The sequence below is a fragment of the Trachemys scripta genome, chromosome 9, assembly GCF_013100865.1.
Source record: "Trachemys scripta elegans isolate TJP31775 chromosome 9, CAS_Tse_1.0, whole genome shotgun sequence".
NCBI classification, from domain to species: domain Eukaryota; kingdom Metazoa; phylum Chordata; order Testudines; family Emydidae; genus Trachemys; species Trachemys scripta.
The window spans coordinates 55,229,105-55,247,070 of NC_048306.1; the positions used below are offsets into that span (position 1 = coordinate 55,229,105).

At 45.4% G+C, this 17,966-nt stretch overlaps 1 protein-coding gene across 5 annotated transcripts in view; it reads right to left on the reverse strand.

Annotated features, from left to right (window-relative positions):
• Positions 1 to 1,290: 1,290 nt before the first annotated feature.
• STAG1 (stromal antigen 1) overlaps positions 1,291 to 17,966 on the reverse strand; it is a 384,051-nt gene continuing 367,375 nt past the window's right edge. For all 5 annotated transcript variants that reach the window (XM_034781835.1, XM_034781837.1, XM_034781839.1 and 2 more), the window contains 4 exons: positions 17,743 to 17,853; positions 5,357 to 5,471; positions 3,630 to 3,710; positions 1,291 to 3,538 (listed from right to left, as the gene is read on the reverse strand). In XM_034781835.1, the coding sequence (XP_034637726.1) occupies positions 3,515 to 3,538; positions 3,630 to 3,710; positions 5,357 to 5,471; positions 17,743 to 17,853 (331 nt within the window). In that variant the 3' untranslated portion in view covers positions 1,291 to 3,514. The remainder of the gene's footprint in view (positions 3,539 to 3,629; positions 3,711 to 5,356; positions 5,472 to 17,742; positions 17,854 to 17,966) is intronic.

Here is a 17,966-nt window from a genome sequence, read left to right on the forward strand (position 1 = left end):
AACATCAATGGAAGAGACTTGTGGGGAACGTCCTCCACATCAGAACAGCCCAGAACTCAGTGTTTAGAGCACCCTCCTGAGAGACAGGAGACATCTGTTCAAATTCTTTCACCTCTCCTTTGGCAGAGAGGGGGAATTGACCCTGAGTCTTGCACATTCTAGGCCAGTACTCTAAATCACTGGGTTAAAAGTTATAAGGTGGGTACCACCTCCTCCCCACCTTCCCCTCCTGTGTGCGTGGAATGAGGCAGGTGCTTAACTCATTCCCACAAGAAATGCTTATGTGCCTAAGCTGCCTGACTCCAAGTGGCTTGTTTCCATTTGTGACTCACTAGCTGAGATAAGTGCCTCTCTCCATGAAAAAGGCGAGGCTTAGCACATACCCTTATCATCATCTCCCACTGGCCAGCTCAGGCAGCTCCCTGCCTCGTGTGCTGGCTTTTGTGGATCACATTCTAAGGCTCCGATCTCTCCCTATTCATTGTATAGGGAGCCTAGGAGTTTACCTCAGGCTATGTGGACTGCAGTGGTGTTCCTGCGATTTGCTAGGCATCATGCTGCGTAGTATTGCAATGTCCAAGTCCCTTGATAGATCCAGGCCAGAGAGGTGATGCAACATGAACAAGATCACCCAATCTGCTAATGGCAGACCTAGAACAAAATGCAGGTGCCCTGAATCTTAGCTCAGTGCACTACCCCTTGGACCACACTATCTTCACCAGTTCATATTTGAGAACCAGTAGCAGCAGATACCTCAGTTCTCCCTGACACAGTAGAAGAGAGTGCATTCACAGCTGGCATTGGTGAAAGTCATGCCAGATTTTCAGACTCAGTAGCAGTGGAAGAGACATCAGTCACCTTGGTGAATTTGTAAATCTTTAGCACAAACTCCAGCCTATTGGAATGTTAAACCTTTTTATTTCTGAATCATTCCTGTACTCTACCTACATGGTTACTTAAAGCTCAAGTGGAAGGAGTGTAATTCACCTGAAATGTGTCTTTGAATCGTGGCAAAGACATTGCTGTTCTCTAATGTGAAAGCCTGTAATAGTTCAAAATTTCCCAGACTCAAATGACAACTCATCAGATTTACTGCAAACAACAAATAAACACAAATCTCCTTTACCCTGAGACCTGAGCATGAGCAATAGCCACATGGAGTCTGGAAAGGGAGTTGGGGCTTAAAGGGAAAGCTGCCTTTCAACCTTAACTTTGGGAATGTTATGCGATGACTGGCCAGATGCTATTTTAAAATGATGTATGGCGAAGAGGATGCTCACCACACACACATGACTTTGAATAGTTTATTAAAGGAAAGGTGAAGCATCAGTTTTAAATTGTACAAAAGGAAAAAAAAAAACCTCATATTGTAAATGTACAATTTACAGAATTACTAGCAAAACCAATCAAGGAGACACTCTCAATACAAAAAACCTATTGACTGCAAACTGAACTGGAAACCATTGGAGGGGCTGTCCAAGTGATCTTTGTTGTGTTATACAGTAGTCTACAATCTATAACTCAGGGTTCAATTTTCCACACAGAGGACTGTGAAGCACGAGGTTTGTCTGTGACTATGACTCAAACCATGCAGCATTTATTATGCTACTATGCTCACAGAACTACAGTGCTGACACGATAATGCAGCCATTCCTGCCCACCCTGTACCCCCTGGGGGTAACCTGCGCCCTAGTTATAAAGAAATGATCCAGCAACCTCAGAGGCTGTTGCAATAGTCACCCATCTACACTTGAGGAATGGCTGAATTACCAAGTTAAACATTTTTGGCAACCAAGTCTTTCTGAGAACTGTACACATTGAGAAAAATCTCAGCTGTTAAATGAAAAGAATGATTTGTTTTTACATTAGTTGTTTTTCCCTCCCCAAAGGTAAGTACTAAGTGTACATGTTTTTTTCCAAATGACATTGTAAAAGAGAAAGCTCCATGATAAATTTGCAGTTGCTAATAAAAGCAACTCTAAACCTGCTGTGCTTGAAGTGGGTCAATATGCTTTGTATCTCAAATGCTAACATTCAAACTCAGAAAGGAAGATTAACGTTTTGGTGCTGATTTTCAGAGGTGCTTTAGTCAGTGGGAGTTGTGGGTGGTCAGCACCTCTGAATATCAGGCCAGTTTTAAACTACAGTAGCAGCTACTAGGCAGAGTCATAAAATCTAAGCATAATGAGATTCCAAATCATTGAAGACACTGAAAATCTCTTATTACAATGAATTAGCTGAGAACTTTTTGGGTTTTCTTTACTTTTTTGAAAAATTGTATTTTTTTCAAAGAATTACTTTTAATATGCACAGTTAACACTGAAAATGTAGCTGTATTCCATTGTAAGCTTAAGAACTTCACCATCTAAGCACAAATTTCTATGCAGCACATACAGTACTTCTAACTGGCAAAATTAATTTACAAAAATAGCACAAAAGGGTATTTGCGGCATGGAAAGTAGACATTTTTATATGGTACAGTTAAAATTGCTTTTAGAATGCTAAAGCGATTCCTTTTTTCCCCCCCTTGATCTATTTTATATAGGAAAGTTGCTGTTTATGTACCTTGGATTGGCAGGGCACGAAATAGGTAGTAAAAACAGCAAAGTGACTACTTGAGAACCATTTGTGTGTTTTACTGAGAATACTTTATTTGCTGGTATAAGTTGCTAAAAATGCACAGAGCAAGTACCAATAGAAAATGTACTGTTTTTGTGTCCCCTAGTGCTATATAAAATGAATGTTACACAGCATCTGTTGGAAAAGTGGCTTCATGGACATCTCTTATTTTATGCCCCATTATAAATAAAAATAAATCTTCTCAAGAGTATAAAATCTGGGTTTATCATATCAGAATCTGACTTTTTGGCAGAGATGCACTTCATTAGAATTCTAACCTCTTTTGTAAGAGAGTGTTCTGCTCTTTTCAATGCCTATGAGAGGATATACACGTACCATACTGTTAATCAAATCCAGTGTGTTTAAAAACACATTTCTGCAGCCAGGATGACCTGCTTATAGCATCATTGCTAGTCAGTCGCTGACAGGCATAGGTTTAATAAAAATGGCTAGCTTTTAAAACATAAAAAGGCAAATGTTAAAACAGTTTTAAATTGTACAGCAGAAAAATAAAGTTAAAAAGTTTTTTGTTTTCATTCAATGTTTTCAGAAAACATGTGTAGAACAGTGTTTATTTTGACAGCTGTCTTAACAATTTAAAACTCCCTTCCCATCCAGAAAAAAAACATCTGTATAAGGACAGTCAAGAACAGGGATACAAATGATTCTTTTAGGTCAGCCTTTCTGAGGTGATTGGATTGGCCAACGTTCCTTTGTATCATTAAGAAGGTCCTCTTCTCCTCTTTCACTACAAAATGGGATTGACCTTATTCATTTGGTTAAAAATCAAACCATATCACATCAAAAATGTGGTTTTCATACAAGCTATCACAGTATATAGGCCTCTAGCTCTAAACAATAGAGTTCCAAATTTGTAAAACGTCTTCCCCAGACTTCAGAACATAGGCATTCCAAATCCCTAGAAAAATGATTAAAAAACATCAGTTAACTTCGGAGGTAAAATAAAAAACCCTCAAACAAATGGTAAACAATGCTAAATAAAATCTTACTGAATCATCTTCAATGATAGCTGCAGAGTCAAAGAAGTCCGGCCTCAATTCAGCTCGTTCTCGTCGGTTTCTTGAAGGTGGCTGGAAGAAGAAGTCATTTATTGAATTGCTCTCTATATTGAGGTAGGAATAATTCCTCATTTAGAGTAACATACTATGTTCATGTCACATAAAAGAAATGTATGTACAGGATACATACAACGTACAGAAGTATGTTAGTGGCTTCTGGTGAGGTGGGTGTGGCAAGGATTTCTAGATACTAAAGCCACGTCTACACTATAGGCACTACTGCAGCACAGCTGTAGTGAATTCTTCCATCAAGCTCGCTGCGTCTTCACCAGGGGTTAGGTTGGGATAGCTACAGTGCTCAGGGGTGTGAATTTTTCATACCCTGGAGCACCATACCTATGTTGACCTAACTGCTAAGCTTAGACCAGGCCTAATATAGGCCCCAATGCAGGTAGGTACTTAAGCACACACTTACCTTCAAGTATGTGCTTAACTCCAGTTGTTTCCAATTTAATTTAAGCATGTGCTTAACTTTAAGCACTTGCTTATGTGCTCTTCCTGAATAGGGACGCTTTCCAGAATAAGGGCCATAGACTGGGCTTCATGAAACTCTCTGGTACTCTTCACTTCTCAGATTTACCTTTCTCTCATGCCAGTCCAGCTTTGAAATTGGAGTGCAACTATAGTAAATAAATCAGACTTTTGAAAAAGCCCTCAATATAGTGTAGTCTGTGTTAGGGAATATTTGTTCCCTTTGGGCTATTCAAGTCAATGGGAGTTTTCAACTGACCTGAATGGGACCTGTATCAAACCCTTTGTCTCCTCTCTTATTGGATTACCCATTAAAAGGTGATTAAAAAAAAATACTTGCAGGATGCTATGAGTGCTAACAACAGCTGAGCCTTCTGAGACAGCAGAAGATCTCAGATGTGAATTGTTAGTGACATCCCTGCAGAAAAGCAGAGCTCTTAGGACTCAACCTTACAACACGTTGAGCGCTCAAAGTTAGACACCTAACTTCGAACACCCAAGATTGAAAATTTGACCTACGATTATTTAGGACGGATAGGATAAGAGGAGCTTGGCTGAGGTATGCAAAATGCTAAAGAGAGTACAGTGAAAACTGATCAGTCCTTCCTTTTCCCCATTTTGCATAATATGAATCAATCACATTCAAAATTAAAATGACAGTAAATTCAGAATCAATAAAAGAAAATACTAGGCAGTACATAGCCAGCCAGTACTGTGACAAGAGGTCACTGAGGCAAATGCAGTTACTGGATTTAAAAAAAGACCATTTGTACGACTGAGGCACTTGTACTGCTACTACTATGAATAATTAGCCACCCATCACAACAATACAAGGGAAATAATATCTCATGCTTTGGGGTATAAGCAGATCTCCTATTAGGAAAGAATGTTCTCACAACTGGCAAGATGTATTATGGTGAGTTTATTTTACCTTCTTCAAGCACCAGGTACTTTACTACCTAGAATAGCACATTACACTGGAAGGAGCTGTGGGTGAATAACAGTTCCTGCATTTCTACGATCAGGGGATCAGTGGGGTTGATGGCCCTCCAATCTCCTCCCTCAATCAGGTGCTCAAAAAACTGGAAGGCAGGCAGATGATTTTGGGAAGCTGTTTTTGTAGTTTCTTACCCTCTAACTATCCTTATCCATTTAAAACTTGTTAATAATACTCAGGCCTTACTGACCAGATCAATGACCATGGTGTCTTCAAATTCCTCATTCATATCCTCTAGCTGACCTCGTGAGGACATCATTACATCTTCAAAGATGGGCTCAGCATCATCCTCCATTAGACCCCGTCTGATTATTAAAGAGAAAAAACATTGTCAAGGCATTTAACACTTCCAAATATGGCTTTGTTTTCTCCTTTTTTTTTTTTTTTATTTACAACCAACCAGCCTTCCACGCTTTGGGCTGCACATTAATACTGTTGGCTGAAAACAAAAATAACCCATTAATCATGTTATCAACTGAATGAAGATCTCAGATGTCAAAATAACTTAGAAAGACTAAGGTAAAAAGTCCTATATAAGTGCATTGCAAACATTTAAGAAGAGATTACTCACCTTCTGCAGTAACTGTGGTTCTTTGAGATGTGTGTCCCTCCCTTTCAGGTGCACCTGCGCCTCTTAAGTCCTTGATTGAAGATTTTCAGTTAGCAGTGTCTGTTCGGCGCACACATGTGCCCTATGCCACCTCATGCTGAACACAGACTATATATACTGGCATGTGGGTGAATCACCCTCAGTTTCTTCTCCACCCAAATGTCCCATAGAGAACAGTCTAAACAGAGGGGAAGGAGGGTGGTAGTGGAGTACTCATTGGGGGACACATTTTGAAGAATTGCAGTTTCTGCACAAAGTGAGTAACCGCCTCTTCTTCAAGTAGTAGTATCCCTATGGGTGCTCTACTTCAGATGACTTCTGAGCAATATCCCCAGAAGGAGCAAGGAGTTTAGGAAGTGAGTGCAGAACTGAAGATAGTATCAGATCTGGTGGCATGGATCAGGGTTGGTGTTTCAAAAATATATGTATTGAAGCTCATGTAGCCACCCTACATATTTCAGATTCTGAACATTCTTAAATAATGCTGTAGATGTTACGTGTGATCTGGTCCCATGTGCTATCACCTTTGGGAGGGATGAATGCCTGCAGCATCATGGCTAGTGAGAATACATTGAGATATCCATCTTGATAGTCTCTGAGGAGAGATCTAGACCCCTTGGATCTATCCGTGAAGGAGATGAAGAGCCTAAGTGACTTTCTAAATTGCTTGGTCCTATCTAAATAGAAAGCCAAAGCTTTTCTAACATCCAGGGTATGAAAATAGGATTCCTGCACAGAGTCACCAAGGCACCAATCTCCCTGACACTACCGGCTGACGTGATGGCTACTAAAAGGCTGTCTTCATAGATAAAAGGAACAGATAACTGATTGCCATTTGAACCTATGGCAGTCTCAAAATAGCAAGTTTAGATCCCAGGTTGCGGTGGAGTCCCTAATCTGGGTATAGAGATTCCCCAAGCTCTTAATAAACCTAGATACAGGGTGAGCAAAAATGGAGAATCCTTCTACCAGAGGATGAAAGCCTGATATTGTGGCCAGATGAACCTTAAACAAACTAACTGATAACCCTGATTTCTTCAGATCCAACAGGTAAATCCAGGATGACTGAAAGTGTCTTCGACTCAGGCAGGAGGCAGTGAGGACAACATCAATGGAAGAATCTCTTCCATTTCTGCAGGTAAATGGCACGGGTTGACCTCTTTCTACTATTCAGTAACACCTGTTGTACTTCCATAGAGCAGGAGGATACTAACCCCATGAACCATGCCCTGAGGTGGAGAACCACTAGGTTGGAACGAAACACACAACTGGCATCCTTCGACAAGAGATGAGGAATGGTTGGAAGCCTGAATTATGGTTGGACACATAGGTGAAATAGGTAAAAGAATCAAGCTTGTCTCAGCCAGGCTGGCACTATTAGGATAACTTTGGCTCTGTCCTGTCTGATCCTGTTCATCAAGCTTAGTATCAGTGGCAATGGAGCAAACACATAGAACACTTTCTTCTAAGAAAGAAGAAAAGTATTTCCCAGGGATTGGTGGCCCACACCCACTCTTGAGCAGAAGAGAGGGCATTTCCTGTTTCTGGAGGTGGCCAAGAGATCCATCATCTTTGGAATATGCTGTGGAGAACTTGGGTGTCTAGCTCCCCTTCGCAGTCCTGTGAGAAGTGCCTTCTGAGGACATTGGCTGTGGTGTTTTGAACACTTGGGAGGTAGACTGCTGAAATCTGGATCTGATAAGTTATGCACTAGTTCCATAGTTTCATAGCTTTGGCACAGAGGGAGAGGGATCTTGCTCCTCCCTGCTGTTAATATAGAATATGCAGGATACATTGTCTGTCATGACCCTGATTGATTCACCCTTGATGAGGAGTAAGAAATGAAGGCAAACCCTCCTGACAGCCCTGATCTTCTATAGATTGATGTGGAGACTGGTTTCCTGAGTTGTCCATCTGCCCTGAATTGTGAGGGCACTGAGGTAGGCTCCCCATTCCAGAAGTGATATGTCTGTTAAAGTCACTGATGGACCTCAGTGACAGAAAGAAACACCTGCACAGAGGCTGAGTTGATCCTTCCACCAGTCTAGGGACTGCTTCACTTGTAGAGGAACCATCACCTGTCTATACAAGGTGTCTATGAGCCAACCCTGGAAGCAGCAGAGGTGTAGCCTTGAGTGATTGATCACAAAGGTACAAGGTGCCTTGTGTCCCAGGAGCTCGACAGTTCCTTATTGTGGTCCAAGGGCTCCTTGAATTGCCTACACCAGACCTGACAAAGTTACAAATCTGTCTCAGGGAAGGTAGTGTCGGGTTGTTAATGAGGTTAAATGCACCCCTATAAACTATCTTCTGTACAGGGGTTAATAAGGATGTTTTTACATTAAGCTGCAGACCCAACTCCTGGAACAGAGCAAGGGCTGTCTGGGAGGAAGATAGCACTGCTTCACAAGAACAGCCCTTGAGTAGCCAGTTGTTGAGGTACAGGAAGACTAGGATCGCTTTTTGTTGGAGGTAAGCAGCCACTACCACCAAGAACTTTGAGAACAACCTTGGGGGCGAGGAAAGACCAAAAGAGAGCACTTGGTACGGTAAATGATTCTGGCCTATAGTGAAGTGTAGGTAATTACTGTGTGATGGGTGTATTATTGTACAAAAATAGGTATCTTGTAGTTCGAGGGTTGATGACCAATCCCCTTTCGCTAGTGAAAGAAAAGGAGGTTACTTAACTGTAACTGGAGGTTCTTCAAGATATGTGGTCCCTATTTGTAATCCATTGAGTGTTATAAACATGTGCCATGAGTCCGGAGCCGGAGATTTTAAAAGCAGTAGGGTCTGCTGGTACGTGCACACACCCTTGCTCTGCCTTATGATTTTGTCTGAGGCAATAAAGGGCGGGGAGGACCAACCACATCCTCAGTTCCTTCTCCACTGCAAATGGAACAGATCCGCAGCAGAGGGGAAGGAGAGCGGGATTGAAATACAGATAGGGACCACACATCTTGAAGAACCTCCAGTTACATTTAAGTAACCACCTCTTCTTCTTTGAACGATGGTTCCTATTGTATTCCACTGAGGGTGATTAAAAGCAATACCTAGTTAGGACAAGGGTATGGGGAAGACGATGGAACTGTGGAACAGAGAAGAGCCGTGCCAAATGAGGCATCCGTTGTAGTCTCATCCTAAGGTGTAATGGGAAGAGAAGGTAAGTACCGAACTCCATATGGCCCCCTACATATGTCTGTAAGTGGTACATCATGAAGCACGGCTGTAGTTGTTGCTTGTGCCCTTGTGGAGTGGGTTCGTACCCAAAGGGGTGGAGACAGTCCTGACAAGTGATAGCAGAGCGTAATGTACCCCGAAGCCCACTTAGAGATCCTTTGAGTGGCGATCGCTTGCCCCTCAATCTTTTCCTCTTGAGCAATAAACCGTCTAGGGGACTTCCTGAATTATCTCGTCCTCTGCAAGTAGAAGGCCAGGATCCCGTGGACATTGAGGGAGAGAAGGTGCAATTCCTCCATTGAGGTATGAGGCTTCAGAAAGAAAGCAGGTAAGTGTATGGGATGGTTGAGATGAAAGCAGGATACAACCTTTGGCAGAAACTTGGGGTGCAAGCGCAGTGAAACCTTGTCCTTATGGAACGTGGTAAGGTGGGGGTCTGCCATCATGGCCCCCTCTTCACCTACTCTTCTCACGGAAGTAACAGCTACCAGGAAGACGACCTTCATGGAAAGGAGAGACAGGGAGCAGGAGGCCATAGGTTCAAATGGTGATTTCATCAACACCACGAGGACAAGATTAATGTCCCACTGGGGAGCAATGGGTTGAATAGGTGGATAAATCCGTAGGAGGCCCTTCCAAAACCTGGTAGTTAAGGGGTGTGTAAAGACAGAGTGCCCGCCCCTCCATGGGGGTTGTTGTTGGTGGTGGTGGTGCAAGGCATCGATAGCGGCTATGTGCACCTTGATGGAGTTGAGCGTGAGTCCTGACGCCTTCAGGGACAGGAGGTAGTCCAGAATCAGAGGGACGTCTACATCCTCAAAGGCAAGACCCCTCTGCTGGGCCTATGAGGTGAAACGCTTCCACTTGGCCCTATAGGACCACCTCACCGACCCTTTTCTGCTACTCGAGAGGTTGTCTTGTACCGCTCTAGTGAAGATGTCCACCCAAAAACCAAGCTCATAGGTAAAATGTCTGTTGATCAGGATATCTGATCTTGCCACCATCATGTGTGAGGAGTTCCAGGGAAGCTGCCAATGGAAGTGGGGAATGCACTGAAATACAGTGAAGGAGGGGAACCCAGAACTGGCAAGGTCAGAATAGGGCAATCACAATGGCCGTTGTTCTCTCCTGGATCTTGTGTAGGACACACGGCAGGAGCAGTAGGGGAGGAAAGGCATAACTGATCTGTTCCAACCAGTGTATGACTAGGGCATCACTTTGGGAGAGGATGCCAACCCTTCCACCTCCACCCACAGCAGTACTGTGTGCATTTGCTGTTGGCGTGGGAGGTGTAGAGGTCTCTGGTCAGAGTCTCCCAGCGATCGAAAATATATGCGACCATGGTGTTGTGGCGTTCCTATTCATGATTGGACACAAATTTCCTGCTGAGAGAGTCCACAATTATGTTTGGAGTCCTGGGAAGATATGCTGCTGACAACAGTGTCTTGTGGGTAATGCACCAATCCCCAAAATGAACTGCTTCTGCACAATGTGCTGGCGACCTCGTGCCCCGTTGTTTCTTGATGATGTAAATGGCGGTGGTGTTGTCTGACATGATGAGAACATGACAGGAGTGAATGGATAGGAGAAATACATGGCCCAAAGTTCTAGGACGTTGATGTGCATCCAGGATTCTTGAGAAGTCCAAGTCCCATGTCATGTTATTGCCCATGTGGGTGCCCAATCCAGCAAGCGACGCATCAGTAATGAGCATCATGTTCAAAGAGGATGGAAGGAACGGTATCCTGGTGCAGACCTGACCTGGGGAGGAGAGAACGTTGGGTGGTACTGTCTGTAGGAAGTCTACGGTATGGTGCGTGGAGAATAGGCCCTCTGGAGCCACAGCTGCAGGCAGTGAAAGCAAAGACGAGTGAAGGTCAAGAAGGGAAAGGCAAGCCCTGGCCAGAACAGAAGGAATGGAGACCACCTTGTCAATAAGCTCTTGGAGGATCTGGAATCTGTCCTCTGGTAGACAGGCGTGCGCAAAGACTGCATTGATGCAGGCCCCAATGAATTATAGGGACTGAGGGGGTACCAAAGTCAATTTTTCAATATTTATGCTCACCACCTAGGACGAGAGGAATACGAGCAGCACAGAGGTCGAGGCTTGAACCTCCCATTTGGATTGCGCTGCTAGCAGCCAGTCATCGAGATAAGGGAATATAAGGACACCTTGATGCTAGAGGTGGGCTGCCACCACAGAGAAAACTTTGGTGAAGACCTGTGGACCAGTAGTGAGTCGAACAACAGAATCCTGTATTGGAAGTGTTAAGGGCCTGCCATGAATATCAAGAAACGTCTGTGGGTAGGATGGATATCTACATGAAAGTAAGCATCCTGCATATCGAGAGCCATAAACCAGATGTCTTTTTCTAGTGAAGATATGATGGCTGCTAGGGTGACCATACAAAACTTTGGCTTGCGTATGAAGTGGTTGAGACCACAGAGATCTAAGATCAGTCTCCACCTGCCCTTCTTCTTGGGAACCAGAAAATACATGGAATAGAACCCTGTGCTTTGATAGGTCACAGGCACTGGTTTTATTGCTCCCCTTTGGAGTATGGAGTCCACTTCTAAGGTGAGGATACTGTCATGAGAGTGGCTTCTGAGGCAGGGCTGGGGTGGGGGATGTGGATGAGGTAGCATAGAATCATAGAATATCAGGGTTGGAAGGGACCTCAAGAGGTCCTCTAGTCCAACCCCCTGCTCAAAGCAGGACCAATTCCCAACTAAATGTGGGAACTTGATCGTATAGCCACGTTGAATGACATCCAGGAACCACTTGTCCATTATTATCAAGCTCCAAGCTGATAAAAAGAGTGATAGATGCTCCCTGAAGGGGGTGGGTCAGGTGTATGGCATGAGGCAAGTTGGTTGGCAGCTCTCTAGATACACTCAAAAATATTGCTTCTGCGAAGACTGAGTAGGAGATGCTGAAGGCTATGACGATGAACAGAGAGGATGGGGCATTGGATATACTGTCGTATGCAAGGAAGCTCATAGGGCTGCTGATGGAAGAATTGAGGAATTCTGAAATGCTGCGTCAGTGGCAGGCGGTAGAACTTGCTCTTGGGTGCCGGTATGTAGATACCCAGCGATTGAAGAGTGGCTCTGGAATCCTTGCGGGAGTGGAGAGAATCGTCTGTCTTCTGATTGAAGAGAGGAGACTCATTGAAAGGGAGGTCCTCTATGGTGTTCTGTATTTTCCTTGACAAACAAGAATGTAGTCACAATTTCCTCTTCGTGACAATTCCCTTAGCCATCTTGCACGAAGAAGTGTCTGCTGAGTCCACTGCAGCCTGGAGTGTCATCCTCAGGATTTCCCTTCCACTAAGATAGTTGGGAAGCGGGCACAATCCTGCTGAAGAAGTTTTTCTGCAAAGTCCGTCAACTTGCTGTAAGGAAGGAAGTTGTATTTAGCTAATAGAACCAAGTAATTGGAGATTCGAAATAGAAGGCTGGCAGAGAAGACGACCTTGCGACCCAGAAGGTCTAGTTGTTTGCCCTCCTTGTCCGCCGAGGTGGAGTGTGGGTGCTATTGCCGGGCCTGCTCTGACACCACCTATATCAGGGGTGGGCAAACTTTTTGGGCAGGGGGTAGGGCTGGGGTAGGGGGTGCGGTGTGCAGGAAGGGGGTCAGGGCAAGGGATTGGGGCAGAGGAGGGGTGCAGTGTGTATGAGGGGGCTCAGGGAAGGGGGTTGGGGTGCAGGAGGGGTGTACGAAGGGACTCAGGGCGAGGAGTTGGGGTGCAGGAGGGGTGCGAGATGCAGGCAGGGTGCTTAGGGCAGGGAGTTGGGGGGTGGGGTGCAGGAGGGGTTCGAGCTCTGGCCCGGTGCCACTTACCTAAAGCGGCTCTGGGGTGGCCCTGGCCTTGTGCCGCTCCAGGAAGCACTGCGGCCCCTGGGGGTAGGGGGCGGAGGGCTCTGCATGCTCTGCCCTTGCCACGCCTCCAGGTACCTCCCCCGAAGCTCCCATTGGCCAGGGTTCCCCATTTCCGGCCAATGGGAGCTGCGGGGGTGGTGCCTGGAGGCAAGGGCAACGCACGTGGAGCCCTCTGCCCCCCACGACCGAGGGCCACTTCTGAGAGCGGCACAGGGCCTGCGGCACCATGGCGGGTAATCCTGCGGGCCAGATCCAAAGCCCTGGGAGGCCAGATCCGGTCTGCGGGCCGTAGTTTGCCCACCCCTGGCCTATATGATGAGGCAATTGGGTGGGAGGTGAGAGAACATAAACTCAGACCCCTTCGCAGGTACATAGTACCTCTTCTCTGCCCCCTTGAGGGTAAGTGTGCAAGTGGCCGGACTATGCCAGACTGTCTGGGCTGGTTGCAGAATGGCATTGATTGGTAGAGCCACTCTGGTCGGTACCGAGGCATGCAAGATGTCAAGCAGCTGGTGCTGTTTGTCCTGTATTTCCTCCAGTGGGATGTGGAGGTGTTCAGCCACTCTGCTTAAAAGGTCCTGGAACTGGCGGTAATAATCTGATGGTGAGGCGAGAGCCAATCCAAGGACATCCAAGGATTGGAAAGAGAAACTCTCTGGTTCCAGCGGTATCATTGGAGTTGGGCCAAGCGACTCATCCTCCACCACCTAACCTGGATCTGACTGTGGCCTCATGGTGACCTCCAGGAGGTGCTTCTTGAGGTACACATCAGCCTTCCCAGGTGGGGAAGGAGAGGCTTGGGAAGGAGAGGCAGATACTGCACCCGGATGCAATGTGGGCTTCTCCCAATCAGTAAAGGCAGTGTTGGTGCTCAACACTGATCAAGAACAAGCGAGGGCCAGAGGCGCAGATCTTGAACCCCAACATCTTTGGCATAATCCAATACCCAGATATGTGTGCTGGGGAGGGTGATGGGGAAAGCAGACCAGTAAACAGCATCCCAAAGTCTGTCAAAATCCTAAAAACTACTACTAACATTAAACTACTGCAAAAACAACAAAAATACTAACTATATACAAACGTGTTTAGAAAGTGCATCACAAGAGACAAAAGAACAGCAGAGGCTCCAACTCGGGCCATGCGGCAGTAAGAAGGAACTGAGGGCCTAGTCGGTCCTCTCTGCTCTTTATCACTTCTGACCAAACTATGAGATGGAGCAAGGGTGCATGCGCGGACCAACAGACACTACTACTTTTAAAATCTCCAGCTTCAGACACATGGCGCCTGAGTATAACCCTCAGTGGAATACAATAGGGACCATCACTCAAAGAATTATAACTTCCAGAGTCACCATCTTGAACCTTTGAGACTTTATGAATATGTTTAGAAGTCTTAGCTCTAAGAGCGGTTCCCACCCTCTGTCCTTCTTTGGCAAAAGGAAATACTTTGAGTAAAATCCCTTGCCCTTGTGAGGAGGAGAAATTGGCTCTATTGCTCCTAATTGAAGGAGAGAATTCATTTCTTGTCACATTAAAAGCTTGAGAGGGGGATTCTGAAGAGGGATGGGAAAGGGGGATGCAAGGTGGGGAGTGATATAAAATGCATGGTATGACCTGATGTTATGACCTCTATGACCCACTTGCCTGTAGTGATCCTCCCACAAGCATGTTGGAAATAGGCAAAGTTGGTCTTCCAAAGGGAGATAAGGGGGGGGGGCGGCAATGGGAGCAGCTGTAAAATCAGATTTGAGGGAGGATTCAAACTCTTGACCAAGCATCTAAACTGTTGCTTCAAAGATGACTAGGTGGTTGTGGAGGGTAGTTGGCAGCCCTCTTTCTATGAAATCTGTCTCTTTTCCTTGGCAGATTGGAAGCTCTATGGAATCCAGAAAACAGAGCAGGACACAATCTCTGGGAAGTCTGTGACTTACTAAACCTTTTCTTATTTGTAGGTGTATATATGCCCAGGGATTGTAAAGTAGCCCTAGAATCCTTCAGTGTGTGCAAAGACTCATCTATGGTCTCCGAGAAAAGTTTACAACCATGAAGGGGAGGTCCTCCAAAGTGTTCTGTACTTCTCTCTGAAACTCCAAGAGTTGGAGCCATGATGCCCCGCATATAACTCCACCATGGAGATGGACCTGGCAGCAGTGTCTGCCACATGTAAGGATGCTTGAAGAGGAGTTCTGGCCAATAATTGGCCTTCAGAGATGATGGGCTGGAATTGCTCCCTATATTACAGTGGCAGATGTTCAATAAAAGCTGTGAATTTGTAAAATTATATTTGGCCACAACTGCCTGATAGTTTGCGATCTTGAATTGTAGGATTGCTGATGCATAGGACTTTCATCCAAAGAGATCCAGTCTTTTCTAGTCTTCGTCATATACAGTGGACTTAGAGAAGTGCTGCCTACCATGCTCATTTACCACATCCACCAATAGGGAGACAAGTGGAGGGTGGGAGAACAAAAATATCAGAATCCTTAAGGGGGACATAATACATCTTATCCACCTGTTTACACAAAGGCAGAACAGTGGCAGGTGTCTGCCGCACAGTCTCAGCTATATCTAGGAGTGCCTCACTGATAGGTAATGCCACTCTAGAGGGTGTTGCTGACTGCATGATATCCAACAGTTTGTGCTGTGAATCCTTGAACTCTTTGAGTAGAATTTGAAGAGAGTCAGCTACCCGCTTTATGAAATCTTAAAACTGCTGAAAATCATCAGCCATGGATGATGGTGGAGGCAACTGGTTCAACTGAAGAGGATGAAATAGGTGTTTGAGTGGTGGTCTCCTTATGTGCCCTGGCTTCTTGTTTCTCAAACGTCTCCTCCTGTGGCATTGAGGGGGCTGGTTGGGGAGGAGAAGGCTGTATAATTCTGGCCTCCCTATAAGATGGTACTGGTGGTCAGGCCAATTGTTTCCAATAAGCAGCCCCAGGATCCAAGTATGGCCCAGGCGAGACTCATGTGGAAGTGGGGATGGCATACAGGGTTGGTTCTACCACGCTTGATAATGATCTTCCCTGTGACTGTCAGAGAGTAGGTTCCTGAAGGGATATGCTGGAGAACCCTGAACAGAAATAGAGGAGACTGACTGGAAGTCTCCTTCGTCCTCCTCCATCTCATCCAATGGAGGAGCACTCACATAAAGTGGTGCAGAGTCCTACATTACCAGAGGAAGGTGGTCAGGAGATCGAGATCTTGGTACTGAGAGAGGCTGGGTACCCATTAAGAGGAGCGACTTTGGTTCATCCATTATAGAGAGATACTTTGTATAACTGAATGTTTGTGGTACCGAGTAGGGGATCACTACCGATACAGTAGCTGAGCACACAGTTGCTGAAGTTGACAGTACCATTGATGGTGAGTGTACTGAAGTAGATGCTGATGGTGTCTGGCACCGATGCTTGCTTGGTGACAAATACATAGGTACCAACAGCTGGTCTGAGCTTGATGGTGCCAGTCCAGTATGTTTTCCCTCCTTGCTGGTAGAGGGTACCGAGGTCCTATGGGAGCCATGTCTCTCCTTTAAGCTTTGGGACTTCACCACCTCCTCAGTACCAGAGGAGGAGTCCTCCAACTCAATGGTACCAAGTCAAGAGGTTGAGGCTTTGGAGACTGTAAATCTCTCTATAGAACTCTCCTGGGCTTTTTCAGAGCTGGCTCCTTAATGTGAGAGTCTGCATTCCTCTTTTTAAAAGTCTTCAATGAAGCCTCCAAAGTCTTCACCTTCTTAGGGGAAGCCTGTGCTGAGGTTGAAAGGGCACTGGATCAGTTGAGAGACAGGTATGCGGAGGGGTGTCTCCTGGCCTGACTCAGAAGCTGGCCTAAGGTAGTGTTCCATCATCAATAGTGAGAGTTTAATCTCCCTGTTCTTCTTTGCCCTGGACTTGAGGGCCAGGCAGAGGTTGCACTTCTTGGAGATGTGGGACTCCCCCAACAAACAGACACACTTAGAGTGGCTGTCCTTACAGGTATAACCTCTTGGCAGGAGAGGCAGCATTTGAAGCCTGGCGAGCCAGGCATGCCCTGCTAGGAAAAACAAGCCTCTTGAAGGGAAAAGAGGAGAAAAAACACAATCCTCTCAATACTTATCTAACTAATATAACTGTACTAACAACTGACAATACTAACTATCTTAACAAGTATAGAAAAATAGATAAGCCAAGGCACACTCAAGGTGCAAACTAAGGGACTGTCTCAGGCTGAGGTGATTGAGAACTGTATAGCCTTGGTGTCTGGTACCAGGAGGCATAGGATGCATGTGCGAGTCGAACAGACACTGCTAACTGAAAATCTCTGATCAAGGGCTCGAGAGGTGCATGCACACTGGAAGTGGAACACTCCTAGGGACGCTACTCGAAGCATTAAACCTTACAACAACCTTCTAGGGCAGGCAAGTGGTAATAGCTTCATTTTACAATGGGGCAAGCAAGTACGGAGAGGTCTCGTGACTTGCTCAAGGTCTCACAGTAAATCACCAGGAATTCTGGGAATAGAACCCAAAACTGGTTCCCAGGCCTGAGCATTAACGGCTTGATCTTGTAAGGTGCTGGGCACTCTGGCCCCAATCCAGCAAAGCACTTCAGCAAATGATTATTCATATGCGTGGTCCTACTGACTTTGGTGGGAGTACTCTTATGCTGAAAGTGCTTTGATGGATGGGGCCGGAGCAATCAATGTCTTGCAGAGCTGAGTGCCAAACCTTAGCCCACACTCCCTCTGCTGATGCACATCATAACTTCATAAAGCTGTTAGTGTGCTTGTATTAAGAGCGATAAAATGTTTTACAAACCCTAATAAAATAGCAACTACACAGGGCAGGATTAAGTCCATCATTAACAGATTCACTGATTCAATTACTCATCACGAAAAGGATCTTTGGTGGTTTGAACACTTACACTGCATGTCTTACACCACTTCTCCCTTTCATGTAATTCATTCCTGTCCTGTCCTTTCGATTTAAATCTTCTAGCTTCTGCTGGCCCAACCAAGATATCTGCATCTGGGGACTAACACATACAGAGCAGCATTACTAACTCAGTCACAGCACTGATTTTGTATTTATTATTTTTAGATGCCACGTCAGTAAGTTTCTTCTCGGGCCAACTTCAAGACAGTATAC